Source organism: Lonchura striata, chromosome 1A (genome assembly GCF_050655825.1).
Source record: "Lonchura striata isolate lonStrDom1 chromosome 1A, ASM5065582v1, whole genome shotgun sequence".
Taxonomy (NCBI): domain Eukaryota; kingdom Metazoa; phylum Chordata; class Aves; order Passeriformes; family Estrildidae; genus Lonchura; species Lonchura striata.
Genome location: NC_140741.1, coordinates 62380539 through 62402710, shown reverse-complemented (window position 1 = coordinate 62402710; position 22172 = coordinate 62380539). Strand labels below are relative to the sequence as shown.

General features: G+C 47.1%; 1 protein-coding gene across 1 annotated transcript in view; it reads right to left on the bottom strand.

The window, feature by feature from the left end:
- Nucleotides 1-22172, bottom strand: part of LAMB1 (laminin subunit beta 1) — a 41195-nt gene that overhangs the window by 6823 nt on the left and 12200 nt on the right. Inside the window, exons 12-26 of the mRNA XM_021539120.3 lie at nucleotides 22075-22154; nucleotides 19440-19575; nucleotides 18026-18184; nucleotides 17193-17320; nucleotides 16632-16755; nucleotides 15904-16108; nucleotides 15601-15744; nucleotides 15273-15504; nucleotides 14584-14747; nucleotides 13918-14142; nucleotides 12861-13078; nucleotides 12658-12754; nucleotides 3560-3929; nucleotides 1696-1880; nucleotides 276-517 (exon numbers count right to left, since the gene is read on the bottom strand). Coding sequence (XP_021394795.2) covers nucleotides 276-517; nucleotides 1696-1880; nucleotides 3560-3929; nucleotides 12658-12754; nucleotides 12861-13078; nucleotides 13918-14142; nucleotides 14584-14747; nucleotides 15273-15504; nucleotides 15601-15744; nucleotides 15904-16108; nucleotides 16632-16755; nucleotides 17193-17320; nucleotides 18026-18184; nucleotides 19440-19575; nucleotides 22075-22154 — 2709 coding nt within the window. The remainder of the gene's footprint in view (nucleotides 1-275; nucleotides 518-1695; nucleotides 1881-3559; nucleotides 3930-12657; nucleotides 12755-12860; nucleotides 13079-13917; nucleotides 14143-14583; nucleotides 14748-15272; nucleotides 15505-15600; nucleotides 15745-15903; nucleotides 16109-16631; nucleotides 16756-17192; nucleotides 17321-18025; nucleotides 18185-19439; nucleotides 19576-22074; nucleotides 22155-22172) is intronic.

The following is a 22172-nucleotide window of genomic DNA, read 5'->3' as shown; positions in this document are numbered from 1 at the left end:
AAAACAGGTGCTCTGTTGGGGCTGGGAAGAGTGGGAGGAAGACCAACATGAAAGGCTGGTCTTTGAAAGCCAGTAGTGTCAGAGCCCACCAGTTAACAACCCAGTTGTAGCCCACAAAACAGAGGGGTTGCTCAACCCAGCAAGGTGCATTTTTCATGAACCAACCACACATCTCACATTGTCATGTCCTACAGCTCCTCCCTGCCCATTGCTTCATCACAAACCCGACTCTCTTTCTGCTAGGGGTTTTATCCCAGCAATTCTCAGCTGCATACCTTCTCAGCCACCTCAGAGAGGTCCAGGCTCTGCAGCTTTCCAGCGAGTTCATCCAGAAGGCGTGACTGCTCCTCTTGTTTAGCCTTGAACTGGGCCTCCTTCTCATTGATTAAGTCTTCCACTTCCTGCCGCGTTTGTGCTGACAGCTCCACGGCGCTATCAGGATGAACAGTGGAGGCATTGACCCTCTCCTCTGCCTCCAGGGACATCTGGAAATACTTGGTGATGCTATCCAAGGCTCCTGCAGAAATCAGAGGGAGCTGATGAGAACTCTGCTAAGTAACGCAAAGTAATGTATATTACAGGTGTTAGCAGATGACACATCAGGGTTAGTGATATATCACAGTAAATGAAACACTGGCCTTGGCAGCTGTGCCATTGCAAGATTGACAGAATTTGGCCTCTTGCAGAAAAAAATGTTTGCTTCTTTGCTTGGTGGAGAGTGTCAAGCTGGTCTTTGAAGTTAAGTCTTTCTCTGTCCCTAGTGAATGAATTCTGCTTGTCCTAAGGGCAAAGGGAGATACAGCCTTTGAAGGTTTTTAGGGGAACAGTCTGTTTTCTAAGGATTCCCTTATCCCATTAGTTCTTATTGCTTGCCCTGGGATGTCTGACTTATGGAGTCACTGCTTGGAAACTAGTCAGAGCTTTCCTAAGAAACAACTGCTTGATGAAAGATGCTGATTTGTGGAACTGTTGATTTTGGACAACTCCTGGAGAGGCCTTGTGTGGGTGTGAGGGACCCTATGGGGTGGCTATACTCTGCATTTTGGGGAAGGTTTCCTTTGCAGAATGCCAAAAGTCAGGAACTCCCCTGTTCCACATGCTACTCGCCTCAGTCTGAAAACTCCCATGTTCACTGGAAACCATCTCAGACTTCCTGCAAACCAGGAAATATATAAGAAAAAATAAAAATACTTTCTTTGAAGTCAGCTTTCCAAATAATTTGGTGACATTCCTCTTCCTTCAGCAAATTTTGATTCTTGGCCCATTTCAGTGTGCCAATGGACATGCAAGGCTTGGGTGGCTCAGTTCGACCCTTTACCATGAGCTCTTTTTTTTCAACCAGAAATAGCAATTTAACAGACTGAAGGGAGCAAGGGGAATGTCCACACATATCTTGAAATCTGTGGTGCACTTTCTTCTATTGGGTCTCATCTACAATGTGTTCAGCATGATACCTTAAGATGATTCTGTGCCCCAAGAAATTGAGCCAGCTTTACAATGTGCAGCGGAAGAGAGACAAGATGAGGGGGCAAAAATTCCTGCTGCATCAGCAACTCTGCTAATGCACAGAAAGAACCTGTCCTGAAGGAACTGTGTTTTATTACAAATTAGATGATTAATCTGGTACTTAAACCCATGCACTAATTAAATCTTTGGCCACCCTGCTGCTTTCCTCCCCCTCCCTGTGACACTTACCCCGAACATCAGAGATCTTGATGAACTCTAGCTGCTCTGCGAGTTCCTTCACAACATGGTCGAGACTTTTGGCATCTGTCTCCAGGGCACTCAGGTCTGTGTCTGTGCTATTGCTCTTTGCTGATAAGGCTGAAAGGTTTTCTTCTATGTCAGCTATCTTAACTGTAACATCTGCTGTCAGCTTTCTGTAAAACAGGCACAGGACTCAACATGGGGAGGGAGAAGAGTCATACACCTCGTACTTCACTGGAGCGTGCTGGCTAGAGATGTACCCAGCTTCTCCCATGGCAGGACCTGACCTCCCTTAGTGGAGCTCCAAGTGATTTGTAAGAACATACCTACCTAGAATACTGTTTTGTTTCCTTTATTATACAAACCTACTTTCTAATCTACAGCACATATATAAACCCAAAACACCAAATTGCTCAGAAACAGCTGTGTTGTGTAAGATTAATGGGAGGGAGATTCCAGAGGACTGGAGTAATGCTCTTGTATCTTGGCAACTGCATAGGTCAGAGTTGACTACTATGATCCATACATAATTTGCTTCCCATCCCACACAGCTCAAATGTAGTTTTGATTACTACGAGCTCATTGGGCAGAATTGAACTTCAGGAAGCAGGGAGGGGGGAGCCTTAGTTTTAACACAATGAATTCATTAAACTCTTCTGTAAAGATCCCTCCTCACCAGGGTTTTGGAGGAAAACCTACTGCTCTAAGCATTCACTCAGTGAGCCATGGAGCAGGCTTTAGCTAGTAGGATAACCCTAAAAGGAAAAGCAAGTGAGTATTATATGTCAAGGCTGCTGTGAAACAGAAGTGGGCATAGGAAGCTATTCCCATCCATGGTGATCCCACCAAGTCAAGCATTTCCTCATTCTGAAAGAATCAAGGCAGTATTTAAGCCCTGAGATCAATTTACAGCTCTCTCAATAGCCCAACAGCCTGCTGCTTTCCAGGATTCCTCCAAAGCCCAGTACTTTCTATACCGCCAGAGAGGAGCAAGAACAGATACCCATAAGGTATCTGTCAGGAAAAAGCAGCTCCCCAGCTGCTCTGATCTCCCTCAATACACACAGAGTCCAGAAGCAGCAGCAATCCCCAGCTCTCCAATAGGAGGGAGGGAGCTGTAGGATAGAAACTATCCCTAATTGAGACATTTGTGCTTTAATCCTCACCCCTTCACTTTGTGCAGTTCCCTTCACAATGCACAAGCAAGTTGGAGCAGTTGTAGACAGGGCTAGAAAGCCTCTGTAATCCTACTTTATGTTAGACTGCCCCATCTCCAGACTACCATCTTTTGTATGCTTAGCCCTAAAAGACAATACAAGGCTTCTACTCTGAGAAAAACGGAAACAATCTTTGTTTTAAACCTGGCACTTTCCCCAACACGCGCTCAGAGTGCAGAAAGAAGCTGAAGTTTCCAACTCATCAGCTACAAGGGAAATCCAAGAATTTAATCTCTCCCCCTCTTCATTCTCACATAATAGCAGTGTTTGTCCTTTGCCCTGGGGCAGCACAAGGCAAGCATGAGTGGCTCCGTGGTAATTAGCTGCCTGGAGAGCAGTGGGAGCAGGACAACCCAGCCCAGCACTGGCAGCTGCACTGCTCCTGCCTGTCCCACCAAGTTTCTGCTCCCTGGTTTCTGCCCAGTGGAACGGGAACTCACTGCCAGTGCAGAGCACGGCAAGATGCTCCAGCAGCCCAGGAGCCAGAGCACCCTCACCCAGCCAGAGGAGCCAAGTGCCCTCAGCCCAACATGGGGACATCAGTCACTCACATAAATCCCAGCTGACTGGAACTCCCACTTCTTCCCATGACAGACTTATAAAGGTAACTATAACTTAACTATAACTATACTCACTCTGCTTCCTCGAAGAGATTCCCAATGTTCTTCAGGGGCTCGGCTGCTGGATTTTGAGCGATGATGGTTTTAATTTCAGTGAGCTTCTCCTCCAGAGTGTTGAGCGTCTGCTGGTATGGACCAGTGACTCCAGTGATTTTGAGGGTGTTAGCCCTGTCCAAGAACTGCTGGGTCCTATTAGCCAGCTCGCTGATGATCACATCCCAGAGGGCAAAGCACTGGTGGCACGGAACGCAGTCAGGGAAGAAGCCTGAGTAGCCCCGGGAGCACTTGTCACAGTGCAGCCCCTCCACCCCTTCACTGCAGATGCACTGCCCAGTGGCACGGTCACACTGCGGAGTCTGGATGCCACGAGGGTTGCAGTCACATGCTGGGAGGAGAAAAAAGCACATGTAAAGGCCATGGAGAGGGAAATGACAGTGATGTTGGCAGGGTGGGAAAAAAAATTAGTTATAATAAAGTGGTGAAAAGAATACAGATGTGGGCAGTGTCTCAGTTATAAAAAGCTAGTTATGGATGTATCATTTATGTATGGAGCAAGTGCAAGTGAGACAGGGGAGAGAGATGGGGAAATAACTCAAGAGGAGATCAGGATTTGCACATCTTGGAAACAATAAGAACAATAATGGAGCAAGGATGGACACCACTTGTTGCAATGTTCAGATGTCAGCTAGAGAGAAACTTCATTACAGTTTCTCTCCTGCAACGAAGAGTGAGTAGAGCAAGGCTCTCGGGACAGGAAAAGAAGTGGCAGGCAGGCGCACAGCAGAGGGTTTAAGAGCAAACCATAAGAGAAAAAGGAAAATTGAATTAGGAACAGCCATTTACTGTCTCCTCCAGCAGAGGAGAACAATCAGGTGAGAAATCCTGCAGATCAAAACCCAACCATCTTCCCCTGCACCTCCCACAAACAGCACACTAAAAGGAGATAACTGATTACACAGCACTTGGTTAAGTGGAGGAGCTCTCTTCCATAAGGTGCTGTGGGTGCTAAAAGGGGAATTGGCTTCCAAGAACGGGATAAATCTATGGAGCAAAAGCCCTTGTGTGATCTTCTAGGCAGAGATACAGGGACTGGCTCAGATCATGCTTCTGCCATGGATAGTGGGAAAACATTCACAACACACACTGAGGAGCCTGGCACTGGGCTGACATTTTGGGTATACAGAAAAGCAGAAAAAAATCTGGCAGCGAAAAGTAGAATAGAACAAAGAATGTGGTCATGGGCAGCCCTGTAGTGTTTAAGCTGTTAGGGACCAAGAGCCTACATGCTGTTTGTCACCCTCAATGTCACCATCAGTGGAAATGAGGACACTTAACAGATTTATAATATTTTAAAAAATTATTTCACACTGGGCACAGACTTCAGAGTAAGTATTCACACCTTCATGAAATGCATTTCTTTGGCACTAATGCATTGCAGAGAGAAGTTACTTAAATTAGTGATGCAGTGTCACTGCTGAAAGCACAGACACCCTCTGTACACAATAATGCTATCAGGAGAAGCTGTACATAACAATGCTATCAGGAGAAGCATTTCCATGCAGCGTGGCTGCCACTTGACCTCCTTAACCACACAGGAGGTGGCAGCACCAGAGAACATCACCAACAAGCAAAGCTTTTAATAAAGAGACAGCAGCGAGCAACAAAAAGAGAGGCTTTGAAAATACGCACATCATCTACCTATCATTATGGCAGAGTGCACTCAAACAGGTCAAGCACATGTTCCTCAAACAGAAAAAGGACTGGCATACCTGATAAAACCCCTCACTTACACATCCATTTACCAGGCATTCTTGAAGGAGGTTAAATGGCTCAAAAGGGCCCATATATCAATTCACACACCCAAAGCAAATGCCCCCTTGAAAATAGGGCAAAACACAAAGCTGTTTTCAAGACTGTACATTGTTTGCTTCAATGCCAGAACACAGTGGTGGTCTTCAGTTCAAAAATTAAACAAAGAGCCCCAGCAGAACAAATCACTCCTCAACAAAACGACTTTCTTGTACAATGTGAATATGATAGGCAAGAGACAAAAATAACTTCTGCTGCCTGCACAATTGAGCAAAACGGTCTTTTGTTCTTTGAACTATACCCTGACACAAGAGATTGTTTTTACTTTACATCAAAAGTGCTTAAATAGTCAACTCACCATGGAATATGTTCCCTGCAGGCAAACTGTTGAGTTCCTGTTTGAAGGTCAGTTAACCCTTCTGTCAACTAATAAGGCCCTTGGTATAATGATGAATTGTTCCAATTCCTCCGTATAGAAAGAGGCTAAATGGCATGTGGTTTTTCTCAAAGATCCTGAGGTCCGATCAAGTTACATGAATACTTGCTGCTGGCAAATCAGATCACTATATTTACTTGCAGATTTAAAAGGCTTATGTGAAAAACACCCGTAACCCCATATTGGTAATTCTACTCCTGAATACCTGCATGTTCAGGAAATGCAGATGACATGGCTTTAGTAGCATTTACATGGTAGAGTGGATTCCAAAATCTCTGGAACCAGAAAATACTAAGGAAGAAGAGAAAATAATTTAGGTACTAACATACTGTTTTTTTAAGTGGAAACCTAAACTCCACAACTGTCTGCTGGGGGATGATACGATCAAAGACGCAATGAATTTATTCTAAATGCAGAACAACAGTTAGAAGAATCCAGTCCTACAAAACTCCCAAACCGAGCTTTGCAGGACCATGAGAAAATTGTACAAGGCAGCTAGAAACATTACTATGTCTTATTTCTTAATTTTAAGATGTTTTATCAAGCCCACAAGCAGGCAATTCTGGCTCTGAATTACCTCAGTCCCCTGAATTAAATGTATATAGAATGGCTTTCAAAAGTGCTGGTTTCATACTGCTCTTTCTATTCTTCATTATCTTCCCAAGATATTAACCATATACAGGACCATGCCAGATTTCACCGCAACCATCTCCAACATCTCTAGTGGATGAGTCCTGTACCTTGTGCCCAGGACACCATCACCAGGCATTTTACACCCAGCAAGGAGCACAGTCAAGGCCACTGAAGAAAAACACCTTCCCTTTATGCCATGGTGGGGATCAAACCCTCTATTCACTTCAGTTGCAGCCAGTTCTCAAGAGAAGGAAAGCAAACCCAAACCAAGATCATATAAAGCCTTCTCAGGAGTGAAGAGTACCTTGAACACTGCAGTCCCCCAGGCAAATAGCTCAGTGCCAGCTTTCACCTCTGCCTCAGGCAATGCCTGCCTGCCAAGAACCCACCAATTTCAGTCTCTTTGACTGAAGGGCATCCTAAAGGAACAAAAGCATAGTTACAGTGGCAGGATGTATGTGAAAGGAAAGGAGGCCCTCCGAGCTGGCAAAGACTTGGAAAAAACTGGCATAGGATTGGCAAATAGCTCATGGAAAAACAACTGAGTCACACATCTATCATTCAAGATAGTGCACATACACAAAAAAATTCCTGTGACATTCATAAATTATCACTGCCAATGAACTGGGATGTGAATACCAGAGATACCCTGATTCCTATCACCCACTAGAAACAGAGCAAACACCATGTCAGAATGATCCAGCACAGTGTTTGCCCAAAGTACCCACCATCACTTCTAGCCACAGCAGAGTTCTTGTTCCTCCAACACCTCCTTTGTTATGTCCAACTACTCCTATGGTCATTGTGCAATTCAGAAGCAGTCCTGTACCCAACAGGCTAACTCAAACACGACCTTCAAAGTATTGCTTTGCTAGGAGATTTTGGCTCCAACCAGCACATTCCTAAATCTGATGTGAGACCTGAGTAATACAATACATCCACTGTTAGCGTATATCTAGTTAATCTGAACTTTTTCAAGAACAAGAAACACACAGGCACATCTAGGGATTCAGATGTGCCTGCAGATGTTTCAGATGTGGCTTAGTAGCTACCAATAGCTTTATACTCATATGTGGTATAGAGAAAGACAAAGTCCTGTAAACTCCTTTATTTGGCGTCCCTATGCTTATATGACAAAAAACTGGAAAAGTAGTTCATTTTGCACTGCAAAATCAAACAGATGTTGAGTTTACTTCAAGATACTTGGATGCCTTGAGCACTTTGAGTTGGAAAGGCCTTCAAGACAAATGGTTGATTACTCTCCCTTTAGACAGATGGCCCAAAGCCAAGGTGAAAGGCTGGAAGTTAATGCAGACACGGCTGCTTGCATTGAAGATCAGTGCTAAGACAGGCCTCAAATCTGTAAGCAGAGCAGAACATAGCAGTACCTCCCATGGAAAACACAGTAGAGGAAAAGAAGTCTTTTGAAATCATTGGCCCAAGATTTAAGAATATTCAAAGGAGCATTTACTAAATTAAACAATAGGTCTCTGTTTTGAAATATCATTTTGGAACTGGGCGCATTGTTTTCTTTAATTGAGTGTGTAACTCAATCAGCAATTTGTCTGTGGCATACTTCAACTTCAGGGAAACCATATTTTTGGAAATGTTTTAGTCAAGTTCTTCAGTCAGGATCTGCTGATTAGCAGATTATGAGTATAAAGGATTGTAGCTGTATCTGTTTACAAATGCATGTGCATGTATGTGCATGCACACACTGAATATCCATGGGTACTTTTTTTATCACCTTCATAAGTGCATTTCTCCTCCTTTTTCCTGATCCTAAAGATAGAAAAAACACTCAAACATGTATACCAAATGCAGTCATGTAAAAACCTAAGAGGAGAAATCCAAAAGAAGCAAATAACTAGCTTAAGAGGTTTGCTTTAAGCTCAAAAGGATCTGTGAATTGCTTTATGTTTTACCTACTCTGACAGTTCTACCTTTTCCTCTGATTTTAAACATTTAGAACTCACTTCCATTTAAACTAATGTAATTCAATATACAGTATATTTGCACATTACTTAATTTAAACTCAGGTGTGTCAAAACACTTTATACAACAGCAGAAGTGATAGAATGGATACTGAATGGGCTGTATGAAGACCAATATCAGTGTTCAATTCTTTACTGAGGGATGCCAGGAACAAACAAGTGTTGTACATCACCCTACGCTGAATAGAAATAATTTGTCCAGAAATATTTTTTTTTACTGCTTGAGACTGAGGGTGGTGAGCATCAGATGTTTAACTCCTCCACAGAAAAAAACACTAAGGTTTTGTTCAAACATATTTTCCTGGCATAATTTCCAGTGGTAGTGAGGCACTTTGATAGGAAAACCATTCAACAATTTGTAAGGTTGAAAGTTTTGCAGAGCTAGCAAATTTCTTCTGAATAATCAGCTATTGATTCAAGTTACTCTGAAAGCATAGTGGTAACTCCTCAGCATTAGGGTTTTCAGTAGGAATGTTAAGATAAGATCCCAGCCTAAAATTACTGGAGTTGTGCTACATCTTAACATGCTAGCAGACCATGCCAAAAGGATAATTCTCTGCAAACAGTCAATACACATTGCAATATTTTATGACCCTAGGTCAATTAAAATCATGAAAGTCAAAGTGAAAATTCTATTTTCTTTAGTATAGAATTTGTCTGACTTCCTTTAGGCACTTCTCACAGAAAGAAATAAGAAATAAGAAATCTCTGAACACCAAAAACATCTCCTATAAAAGCAGCCTATGTGACTAGCTTAAGACCCGCGTGTTAAATTTTAAGACTATAAAACTTATTCTTAAATGGCAATAGGGTAATTTTTAGTGAACAGCTGTTCCAGCACCAGCCACATAACAAAGACTAAAAACTTATAAAAACAACATTCTTATCAATGTATGCAGTGTGTATTTGACAAAAAACATTACTTTTTTTTTTCACTGTAGTTCAGTTAAATTCTGTGATTTTACATTAAGCCTTGATACTCATGTCCAACACAGGACATGCTTCTTGTGAAGGGGTTATAGCAACACCACCTAACTCCCAATCTCACACAGTACCTCCTACTAACTGCACTCAGGTCTGCTTATTCAACTTATTACAACAGTAATAACAGTAAAATTGTCATCTCCTTCATATTAGATGAAACATATACTTTAAGTATCTACTGTGCAAAGGCATTGTTTGAGCTGCATCTGCAGCCACTCCACATCTCAGGCTTTCCAGGAGCCTGCAGCCTTCTGCTGGAGACATGCTTTGTGGGTTGAAACTGGTGCAGAACTCAGCATGCCAAGTCCTGCACTTTAGTTGCCAGGCTTTGGAAATGCTCCAGCAGAATGCCTGGGAGCCCTGAATTTGATGAACTCTGTAGTGCTGTTATTTACTGCCTTAGGTAGGATTTTTATGTGCACACACACAGGCTCATGTGGAGCTGCAGCCAGCTTGAGGCTGGAGCAATGGCAGAAGAGTCCTGCCAAGGGGCTGGCACCACCTCCAGAGCAGGCAATGCTCACAGCACAGCTCCTGCCCACTGCAATCCTCCCAGGGACCTGCACAAGGCCAAGAGAGAAATGCTGAGCTCTTCCCCATCCTCTATACCTCTGCTGTGCTTGTTTCAGGCACTATGTTGAATTCAGTGAATGTTGTGCTTTTTCAAAGCACAGGGAGTAAGCAGTCTCTGAAGACCTAGCCACAGGCTCTGTGTGGTGTGCAATCCCCAGTGGACATTTGTGGGTGCTGAAGTGCAGCCAGTGCTGTGGGTTCCCGATGCTGTCCAAATACAGGCACCCACCTCAGCTGGCCCCAGCAGTGTGGTGCCAGTGTGATCTCTGTGGACATGCAGAGCAGACATCAGGTGACACTTTTTGTCCACAGCAGAGGACACAGACTGTAGCACCCAGACCAGGTACAAAAACTTACCTTCCCTTCTCTTTCACCATGTCTGATCTTACCAAGGTTTCTAAAAGAGACATCACAGCTGGCAATGGGGTATCCCATGGAGTGTACTGAGACCCTGGGCCACATCCACAACTCACTGCTGCTGCAAGTGCCTGAGAACCCATGCAGAGCTGCAGCCCCAGCCTATCCTAAGCAGGCCATTTTGCACACCTCCACACAGCTATGTCCAGAGCTTATTTGCAGACACTTGGGATTATTTAGGATTGTAAAGCTTGTCAAAGCAACATGAGCAGTATGGTCCCCATTTCTCATCAGGAGCTTGTGTTTCTTGATGCTAGCAACCTGAAGACCTTTCATGAAGAGATCACACATCACTGTCCTTAGAGTAATTGATTCACGCAAGGTTGGTAGTTTCCAACCTTGAGCAGAACCCACTTGCCCTAGAGAGTGGAGGATCCTGCACTGGAGTCCTTGGGAGCAATGTCCACAACTCTGCATCAGCTTGGTGAAGACTGTGTCCACACTCACATGGTTCAGAGTTTTTGCTCTTCCCCATCCAGATTGGTTTCTATTTTGCTCCTGAATGCAGCACAAAATGTGGCCATACTGGCTGATTGGTCCAGCAAGAACATGCCAGGTGGCAAATGCCGTGGCAGAAGTCCACGTTCCTTGCAACCATCTTTGTGACAAAGCCTTGTCTCAGTTCCAGCTTCACTGGCTGCAGGCCAGATATCCACTGTTTTCCAGGGACACTGCTCAGCAGCTCCGTAAACAGCATGGTTTTCCAGTTCGCTTGCAACCCACTTATCCCTGAGAACTGCTACCTGCCCACGCAGCAGCTGCAGGTCTGCCAGCCTGAACATCACCACTCACTCCCCGGGGCTAAATGAGGGCTGAGAAATCAATTGTCTTCTTGCCAAGGAGAGATAGCAGACAGGCAGGAGGCACTGACCCCAGCACACGGGGAGAGCCAGCAGCACCACCCGGCTGGATGTGTTCCCCGAGCCAGCACACGCTTGGAGCCTGTCCAGAGCATCACACTGCAGGCTGCCACTGCTCAGCCCTGGGCAGCAGCTCTCCCCACCTGCCACAGAGACCTCCTGTTGGATGTAATTATGAAGGAAAATCTGCCTTTCCACCCGAGGGAGTCTTCTCTGCCACTAGGGCACAGAAGGAATGGTGGACTGGGAGTGTAGATCTCACATGGTAAAAATAGGCTCTGAAGATTATATTATATCTTCATAAAAAATAAAACAGGTTTTCACACGTTCAAAAGACAGCAGAAACTCCAGGAGATCAGAAATTATGCTATGCTGCAAAATCCTGCCGCTAAGGTATGCAGATGGACTCCATCAATAAACCCTGATGGAGACAACTGATAGCAAAAGACAATCCCTGCCCTGGAGCCAGCAGGGTCAGCACACCCTTTACCATGTCAGAACATACACAGCCTCTCAAAGGCAGCCTTTCCCCCAAGAAACCCAATATGTACTCAGGAATTGAGACAACTCCCCAGTCCTTTCATCTGCTGCAGTAACCAAGTAGCTGTGACCTGCCTATCTACCAAGACAATGGGCTCTAAGGTATCTCTATTATAAGGGATTTATTAAAGACCACAGCAAGCACATTCCTCCCTGCAGGAAAAAAATACCTTAATCTATTGCAAACCCTCCTGGCAAAGGTTCCTATTTGAACAGATCAGAGATACAAGTTTGTTCTGGTCTGGACAATTTTTGAAGTTTCTTTTCCAGCTAAAAAAGAACAGACTTGTTTATAATGAAAAGACAGAGGCCATCCAGTTTTCTAAACAACCTACTTCATGGTGCTCTGTTTTGCAGCATGTAGCTATGGATAACCCACTGTATGGTCTCTGCTTTCTCCTTTATTCTATCTGAAATATAAGGAAAGTCTCCTAGTAAAAAAAAACCTCCAGTCTCTGTAAGACACAAGAAACAGTGGTCTTCAGCTACACACAATTGAAAGGCAAAGGGAACTGTTTTCCAGAGCAATTCTCAAACTCAAATGCTTGCAATATGTTTTCTTATCATGCTGGCTTACCTGACGGCATTGCAACCTTATCCTTAAGGAAGAGTTGCTTCTAAAAAGTTTTGTTTCTAAATAAAGGTCAGACAAGAAAAACACAGACAAGCACAGGCCTGGGCTCCTACCACATGTCCCATCCTGCATGGCACCAAAACCCCAGGGCAGACCCCACTATGCCCTTTTCCCTCTGTTCCAAGGCTCGAGTGCGCTGTTCCTGGCAGGGGTGTCCCAGTGAACCAGGATGTGATGGTGTGCCCAGCCACACAGACACTTCCAAAAGGAGCAGGTACCAGGGTTGGACTCACCTAAGCACTCCACGCCTGGGTCACCCCAGAAGAGCTCCTGGCACTCCCGGCAGGTCCGGCCTCCGAAACCCGGCATGCAGTGGCACTGGCCTGTGAACTGTCAAAGTCAAAAGGCAAACCCATCAGGAGGTGCGCGCCCCTCAGCAGCTCATCCCTGCAGCAGGCAGGGGCCGAGCCTCGGGCACGCACCCGCGCTGCCTCACCTCGTTGCAGGCGGGGCCGAGGGAGCGCGCGGGGTCGCAGTCGCACTGCTCGCAGCCGGTGCCGCTGGCCAGCCGCCACGTGTGGGGGGCACAGCGGTCGCAGGTCTGCCCCACCACGTTCGGGAGGCACCGGCACTGCCCCGTGGCCGCCTCGCAGCGGCAGCTCTCCGAGCCCTCGCAGTCCTCCCGGACAGTGCCCAGGTAGTTGCAGACGCACTCTGTGAGGGAAAGAGCGCGGCACCTCCACGTCAACCTGCCCCCGCTACCAGACTGCCCCGACTTCACATCTGGTTTATTCTGAGTCTGCAGAGGTGTGGGCAGATGCTGGCACGTCCCAATGCCAGTGGCCAGGCCTGGCTGACCCAACACTGAATGACACCCAGCACTGCTCAAGAGCCCACCTCATGTCCCGCGGCTGGCCGCCTCTACAGCTTCTGCCCCAGCACACAAAAGGCCACAGGAGTCCCTCATTCAACCAGCCCAACCCTCCCTGCTCTTCTCCATTCCGCCCTCTGTACAACCAAAGCTCAGGTCTGCCCAGCTCTCCTCAGTCAGCTGTGGTGACAGATCTGCTTGAAGTGGTGAACTGGCCAACAGCAAGCTGGCCTGCTCAGTGACCCCACCTGTCCTGCTGGGCTGTGCCAGATGCCACAGGAGAGGTGGGTCTGCCTCCCCACCACCATTTCAGCTTCCTATCACAGCCTTCATTCCCACTGCCCAACCACACCTGCAGGGACCTGGTGTACACAAAAGCCAAACCCTCCCCCCAAGATTTTATCTCTGGAGAAGATATAAACAGAGACCAGTATCAAGAGGGTAAGAAGCCCTTCTCCTGCAAAATCCTCCCTCCTTTCAGCAAATGTAAATGCTGCCTCACTCCTCCCTCTCAAATGGGGGCCAGGAGCCCCACCCAGCTGCAGGGCAACTGCAGGCAACTCCAGCTGGAAGTACTAAGGTTTTTCCTCCACCCCAAATGCCCCCAGGTAAAAGCACATAGGTGTTCACTGCTGCTCCTGACAAAGCTGGTGCTGGGGCTGCAGCCGTGTCTCCCACTCACTTCTGCAGTCCTGCTGCAGGGCACTCCCGTAGTAGCCCTCTCTGCAGAGGTGGCAGTTTTCACCCTCGGTGTGATACAGGCACTTCATGCACGCTCCAGTCCTCTTGTCGCAGGCCTCTGGGTCAGTGGTGTCGATGTTGTTGTTGCACTGGCACGGCTGGCAGGCGCCACCAACCTCATCAGGGCTCCCAAAGAAGCCAGACGCACATTCATCACATCGACTGCCTGTTTGAACAAACAGGCACAGTGGGAATGGCCATCACAGCTCCCTAGTGCGCAGCCCCGTAAGGCAATAAAGACCATTACTGGGCGGGCATTAACTGGATCATGTTTAAAGAAACAGAGACAGCACGTGGCGAGACCACAGCAACTTGGCGCAGAGCATGGATAGTACCACCCAGGCCACCAAGGCATGTTGCTCATCCCCTCATTTCCAGCGCTGTCCTGTCAAGCACCACTCATCCCTCATTGCTGCAGATGAGGTTCATGGTCATGGTGCTGGCACCACCCACACAAACCACTCTGCCCTGGCACCTTCCAAGTGAGGCAACCCCCTGCAACAACTCACGGATGCTGGTGCTGTGGTCACATCTAACCCATAGGAACATATCCTCTCCCTGAGAGGTTCAACCTAACCAGCCACCCCTCCACAGTCCCACCAAGTACCTATGTATCCCACGCTACAGACACACACGACTTGCAGTGTGACTGGATCCTGGTAGCAGCCACTGGCAAACTGGCGTCCACTCTCGGGGCCATCAGGGCAAGGGCAGGGGCGGCAGTGGTCACCTGATCCCAGGATGGGGTCTCCATAGTAGCCAGCCTGGCATCTGCACAACAGAGTACACAGCATGCAGGGACTGCAGGTAAACACACTGCAGCCTTGCTGTAAATAAGCTCAGATTTTCTACCACTGTGAAGAAGCAAAGGGCAGAAACATCCTTATGGCTCTCCCTTACCACTCAAACTCCTAACAGCTGTGTCCACAGACACATATTTGCCTGGTTTACACCAGTACAGGAGCAGGAGACCCAAGGCTGCACATCAGCCCTGCCACTGCAAGGCCTCTCAGAAGGCTTGCAATGGCTCGCCAAAGGCCTGGGGTCCCGCAGTGTGCTCTTGGTCACTTATGCAGGCACTGCAGTGACATGCAAGGCTGCAGGCAGGGCAGTGGGGATCCCCACTCCCATCAATCTCCAGGACCACAAGTGCTTCTCTGACTCCCTGGGCCCAGGGACTTTTGCTGCGGTTTAGCACCTGCCTGAGCGCCAGCGCCAGAGAGGAACAGCTGAGCTGCTGTGCCCACCCTGCCGAGGGGAAGGAGAGGGGCCAGGGAAAGGGCACACGGGCCATACCTCTCACAGTTGTGTCCGGCTGTGTGGTCCCTGCAGCTCAGGCACTCCCCAGTGTAGGGGTTGCAGTCGTCAGCGTGGCCATTGCAGTGGCAGGGCTGGCAGCTGGGGAAGCCCCAGAAGCTGGGCAGGCAGCGGTCGCACTGCCGCCCGTACACCCCAGGGAAGCAGTGGCACTGGCCCGTCTCCACGTCGCAGAAGGCGTTGTAAGAGCCTCGGACGTGGCACTCGCACGCTGCAGGGAGAGCAGGAGAACGGATGAGTTTCCATGACAAGCCATAACCTCAGGGCCCCAACCACAGCACAGCCCAGAGCCAAAAGTTTAACATACGTCGGCATCCGCTTGGCCCAAACCCAAAGGTGCCAGGGGCACATCTGTTGCACTGTCTTCCAACAACGTTGGGACGACACTGGCACTGTCCTCCATTGGGGTCACACACTGAACTCAGGGAGCCCTGCGGGTCACACTGGCATGCTGAGCAGAGAAAAACATTGGAGAAAGTGAGCACTGTGGCACAGGACAGGAATTCCCTACCTCATCCCACGTAGACGCCTTCCCCATGCAAACTGCTCTGCCTGCAAGTGCCATCCAGCTCCCAGGCACAGTTTGCCCTACAAGTAGATGGCTACGTACACAACGCAGTCTCATGCAGTAGTGCAGAAATGCTGAATATTATGTTCTTGCAGACATCTGTCATGGGAGTTTTCACAACACTCCTGCTGTTTTCCAAACACCGGTATCTTTGGAAAGTTTCCCAAGCACTGTTTGTGACCACGTCTTCGCCCGAGCCTCCCACTGTGAATATGTCCAGCGATTTGCAGTATGGCATGAGAACAAGCTACAAAACAATTTTACAATGACAAAGTGTCACTACCTATAAATAGCCTCCACCAAAATTGTGAAAATTTAGTATTATCCCAGTTTCTAAACTTTTTTGGCAAAAAAAGCAAACAGACAGAATTTGGAATGACAGTATTTCTCCAGTTTTGGTGGAATACTTCTGGTATCTGACAAATTCTTACCAAATCTACCAAATTCTATCCATTCTAAAGAAGATTAACACTGACATTGATTTTCATGACCTACATGACACACATTAGCCTCCCCAGAGAAACTATAGGTCTGTGAACTAGCTGCAGTACTGCAAAATATCTCAACAGCCTCTTAGCAGGAAAAAAACCTCACATACTTTGAGGAACTTTTGAAAAAACCTATGCTGCCTTACATTGTTCAGTTGAAATCTGACTTCAGCTGTAAGCAACCACACTGCAAAATACTACTTTGAATTTACATAGACACATGCCAGGGGAGATGTCAACTTCCCTGCTTTTAAGAGCATTCCTGAAATAAATTCTGCTCACAGAGTCAATGAGTGTGTACGGGTTCTCAGTCTCCGTATCCACCGAGGAGTACTGGGACAGCTCCAGGCGGATGGTGTAATTCAGCCCCTTCTCGAAGCACACAGGCCGCGGGAGAACAACGTATCTGAATAAGGAACAGGAAACAGTCCTTACTTCAAACGTATGGCACCATAAAACATTTCAGGTGCCCCTATAGAGCAATCAAGATAACAGAAAGCAGCCAAGACCCAACAGAACAAAAGCTGCGATGTGAGAGAGGCAGTTTGGAGGCTTGTGAAAAGTCACAACCGGAAAAAGGTTATCAGCAAGGTAAAGAGTCAAGCCAGTGTTCACTCACAGGCTGTGCAAACACCTCCCCTTCCCTCTACTCAGTGAACAAACCCTATCAGAGTATGAGAATAAACTTAAAAGCTTTGAGTCTACAGACACACTACTAAATGTGGTTTTAATAACCCACCTATTTTCATAGAGGTTACAGCAAACTGAAAACATGACATTATTGTACTTCAATTTTTAAATGTTCTATTTTTTCTCTTCTTTTGTCCATCCAGTTACACCAACCTGGATCCAGGTGACAGTGAAACCACCTGATTATCATCATCAGGAACTGTGTTGCCACAGCGGCTACCTGTAGGAATCTTGCCTGGCCGTGAGACACTGATCACAGCTTTTTCCCACTGATCAGGCAACTAGGGGGGAAAAAAGGCTCATCAGTATCAAGTAATAATCATGAACTCCTGAAAGCATCCAGAGCTCAGGCCTGGAAAAGAATAAGCACAGACAGAATGGTCACGGTGCTTCAGGGGGATGGGGATACAGCTGCAGCATCAATGGGGCATCTACCAGCTGCAGGTGTGGACTGAGAACAAGGAGGAGATGGCCAGCAGCCCCATCTGCATCATGGCATCACCAGGGGGTTTGCTGACCTCTTCTCTCCTCACCTCTAGGTCCTGTATCTGAGTATTCACTGCCGTTAGTTGCTGCCAACAGGCAAGCAGATTGAGGGATTTTTCTCTTTCCAACTGCTTGCAAACTTTTGGCTGCAGACATTCAACATCCAAGATGGGCAATTTGCATCCTAAGGCACACAATGCCCATCTGATCTGGCCAATAACAAATTTGTAGTCTAATCTACCCTCATGGGACTTGTTGCTTTTTAATTTGCTCATTAAACAGGTGCTGAAAAAATGCAATAGTGAAACAAACTCTAAAGCAAATAGTACTAGAAATAGTCAACATAATCTTGGATTTTCACACATCTCAGACATTTAACTGAGCACCTGTCCTTGTCTTTGAGCCCTGATGACTCCTTGAAGTGCCAGGCTCATGTCAGCTGTGCACCAGGACAGCCAGCACCTGCTGGGAGGCAGCAATGCCTACACTCACAAACCCACCTGCGGCTCGTAGCGGATCAGAACATCATACTCCATGGAGTAGGGGATGTTGTCAATGTGGAATTCCAGGTACGCCCCCTCAGGGACTCTCACAAATCCTATGCCTGTCCATGACGGTGTGCGGTCTGGTGTGTACTGGCGCTCTATTATGTTCACTCCCTACAAAACAGGGAACAGGTATTTCAATCCTGGCTTAAGTTATTAGCCTTTGGCTTTGCACAAAGATCAGAGCTCCCCAGAAAGGATGGCAGGCAGGACGTGAGCAAGGGTATGCAGCTGTAGGAGCACAGGGACTTGGCACTGCTGTCAATCCCTACAACTCTGTGCCACTGCATTTTGTCTTGTGTTGGGCCCCTATCTGGGAATTTGAAGTTTTATTCTATCATCAGATTTGTGAGAAAGGTTTTCAATATTGGTGTTTTTAAAGTTTGTTCTCAAGGTTTCAGAAGGCAAACCAGCAGCACATCCCCTTGCTCTTGCTTGGCAGGGTGGATTTTTGTGCTGGGCTTCTCCATCCCTGAGCCTTGGAAGGGCCTCAGGTACCACCTCTCCAGCTGGGTGGACACAAATGCACCAAAAACCCTGTGCCAGCTCATGTGCCCTCTGCTGTGGTACAACTTCTGCTCCCTATATGCAGTTATATGGGAGCAAAAAATCCTCTGCCTTGGCTGAAACTGCAAAGTGGCTGCATTTTGCTCAAAATAAATAAATTAGGGCACCAAGAGCCCTGATTGTAGGCAAGCAAGGATCTGCTTTAGAGAAATCATTATTTCCATCTCCCTGTCTCCTTGCTGGAGGCAAAAGTGATTGATATAATCACCTAGCTGCTGTTAATGAATTGCAAACAAGGCTGTGTAATGAGCAACAGAAAGAGCCAGAGACCCTGTTGTACCACACCAGCAGGCAAAACAAGCTAGAGGCAACCTCACTTACAAAAACAGTTTTTTGCACAACCAATATGATTTTAATCATTAATAAAATATGTTACTGATGTACAGAAACTATAAAACCTGTGGCAATGTGCTTAAACATGTGCTTTGTTCACTCCCAGTGAAGCAGCACCAAAGACAAGAGCCTCTGTGTCTGTGTCCCACCTCTCTTGAGATAAGAGGAGAAATGGATGCGGTGGGGTACAGAGAGGGATGGTGACAGAAAACTAACTGTATAGTCACGATCAAAAACACTGTTTTAAAAAGAAAAATTACAATTCCTCCCCCCTCAATTACTCCATTATTTATTGATACTAAGATTGCAAAGCCACAGGTTAATGGTTTTCTGATACATTTCAGTTTTGTGTTTTCCACATTTTAATTGAAAAACACAAAAGAGTATAAAAGACACTTCCAAGAACCAACTGGTGAACAACTTTCCCACAGCTCTCCAGACACTCCAGACCACTAAAACTGCTACTCACTGGACCCAAGTTGGCTTCCTCTGCCTCGTAGATGTAATGATCAAGTGAAATGAAATAATAGCCAGGCTCCACCTGGTTGCATTGACGTCCAAACATGTGGGGTCGGCATTCACATTGGCCAGATTCACTTGAGCAGCTAAAATGGAAGAGCAATGTTTACAACAGATCCTGGCTATGTTGAGACAGTGATGAAGCTATGACATTTTAAATGACACAGGAGGAGAAGTACTTCTGAACACAGCAGACAGGAGAGGCTCTTGGGCTCTGCAGCTGGGCCACCTGCACTACTGACATGGCAGCACAGTTGCAGGTACAGACCTGATTCAACCCAACTATCACTCTCCAAAACAACATCCAGGCTCAGGCTGGAAGCACGCATGGACCAGGAACATTTCCAGTAGGCAGTCTGCAAGTAGTTTCCTCTGTTTGGATGGCAAGAGGATTTCATGCTATGAATGCAGTGATTTCCTGGGACACAGGCATTCTGGGAGCTTTACTTGCTACCAGGCATCATAGCCAACAGGCACACCTGCCCTGAAGCCGAGGGCAGCCTTTGGCTCCAAGCTTGCAAGCCACAAAGACAGCATATCTGTTTGTATGGTCTTAGACAGAGCAAGAACATGCACGACCCTACATGCCCCCAGGATGCTGAGCTGCTCTCACTTGCTATAAAGCATCCAGACAGGTCACCATCAGCAGCTACACAGGGAGAATACCATCCCTGGCTGCTTTAGAGTAGGACAGACACAACCAGTGACATGGGGCAGTCAGGGCCATCACCAGAAGGTCTGTCCCGAGTGACACACAGATTTCCCATTCTTTCATAATGAGTCATTGTCTTTACTCAATACATCTTTATCCCCAAACTGCCTTCAACTATTTTATTGTCCCTAGAGTGTCTGCCCTGCATCATAAAGAACTCCTGAGCACATTGCAATTTTGCACACACCAAAACATACTTCTTGAAAGGAAGTTTTTTGGTTCACCAAAATGCACTTCTTTAAATTTAAGTGGGACTTAGAAACATTTTCTAAAGGTAAATGCCTCTGGTTTCCATTAACATTCTCCAGACTCCTCAAGCCTCCAGACAAAGAGTAATTTTTAACTTAAACTGTTTTTGAAGTTGCAGAGATTCACTTAAATGTTCACTCTGAGATGCCAGAAGTGCCTTAGCTGTCCCAGAAGAGGAGCAGGGGAGCTTCCCCTTCAGAGAGGCAATAACTCCACCACCTGGGTTACACCACAGGGATGAATTTTGGGTGAGGCACAGGATCCCACATCCTGAGCAGGAGCCAGAAAGCAGCAATTCAGCAGCTGAAGAGAGGAGCCTGAAGGAGAGCAAAGCTCCGCCCTTCCTGATGACGTGAGAGAGCAAAGTCAGGAGCCAGATCTGGGCTTTGTGGTCCTTCTGTGGCTGGAGAAAAGCACAGCTGCTGCCTGTCCGTGCCAGGATGCTGCACATCCCCTCCCCACATGGTTTTGCAATCAGCGGGCTCAATGCATGGGAAACAGGCTGGGCCATGGCTGGGCTGTTACCCCAAAGCCCTGGAAGCAGCTGTGCTGGGAGAGCTGTTGTGAGCTGTGTGGTGTAACCCATCTGTGCACAGGGAGCAAGCACGGGGGAGTAAATAATCCCTAACATCCACATTGCTGTCTGCCAAGGGCTAATAATTCACTCAGGAGCAGACAGGAGAGCCGCCCGAGGGACATTCCCACGGCAATCCCTGATGCAGATGGGGTGTCCATAGGCTGTGACGACCTATGGGAGTCACACCAGGATGAGTCCCACACTCCCCCATTGTGGTCCCATGGGCTTCAGTAGGAAACAGTTCTCTGACCCCCTTGGGAAACTTCTGTGACTAGACAAAAGCTGACATTTAAAGGGTTTGTGGAAGGAAGGGGAGAGGGGAAAATAAAAAAAACCAAAAGAGCATGCGGCTGTTGACAAGCCAGGGGATGGGCACATACCTAGCACACAGAGAACTGCTCTGGTCAGAGGAGCAGGCTGGCTACCCAGCACCCCACCGACAGGGCATCTAAGCCATGACTTTCCATGCTGATACTGATGGATGCATATTCAAAACTTACAATTGTCTCTAAAAAATATCCATCTCCCCAGTGGGCACTTCCAGGTTCACATCCTACTCCATACAGCACCACTGGGGCAACAGAGCAGTAGTGTGCAGCTAGCGTGTTTCCCTTGGCACCAGTAGGCAGTCAGATTGGCCAAAGGGCAAATTGGGAGCAAAGCAAGATCAGCCTGTCCATGTCACTGTCCACATCATGCCCGATTCCTGCTTTCATCCTGTAAGAGCAAAGCTTTGACATGGACCATACTCCGGGTTAGTCAAGGCAGAGCTTAATCCACATCTGGTTCCTACCCTGGCTGACAAAAGCAGAGCTACACTAAAAACAGTTACACATGTTCACTTGCACCAGTGGCACACACAGAGGTTGCTCAGCACAGAAAAGACAGGATGCCCCTGTCACCCTTGCTGCAATCAAGATCTACCACCTTCTGAAGCAGTAAGATGGACATCAAACATCCTCCCAACAGAGCACATTGAGCCCTGCATGCTGGGGTTACAAAAACATGAAGCTGGGTGAACAGGAGAGTAACTGGGCTGAGACTCACTTGTTGCTCAGCGCTCCTCCCTGGTCGCAGTCGCACGGCCGACATCCATCCATGTCATTGCTCAGGCCCCAGTGCTCGGGCTGCAGGGGTAATCACCA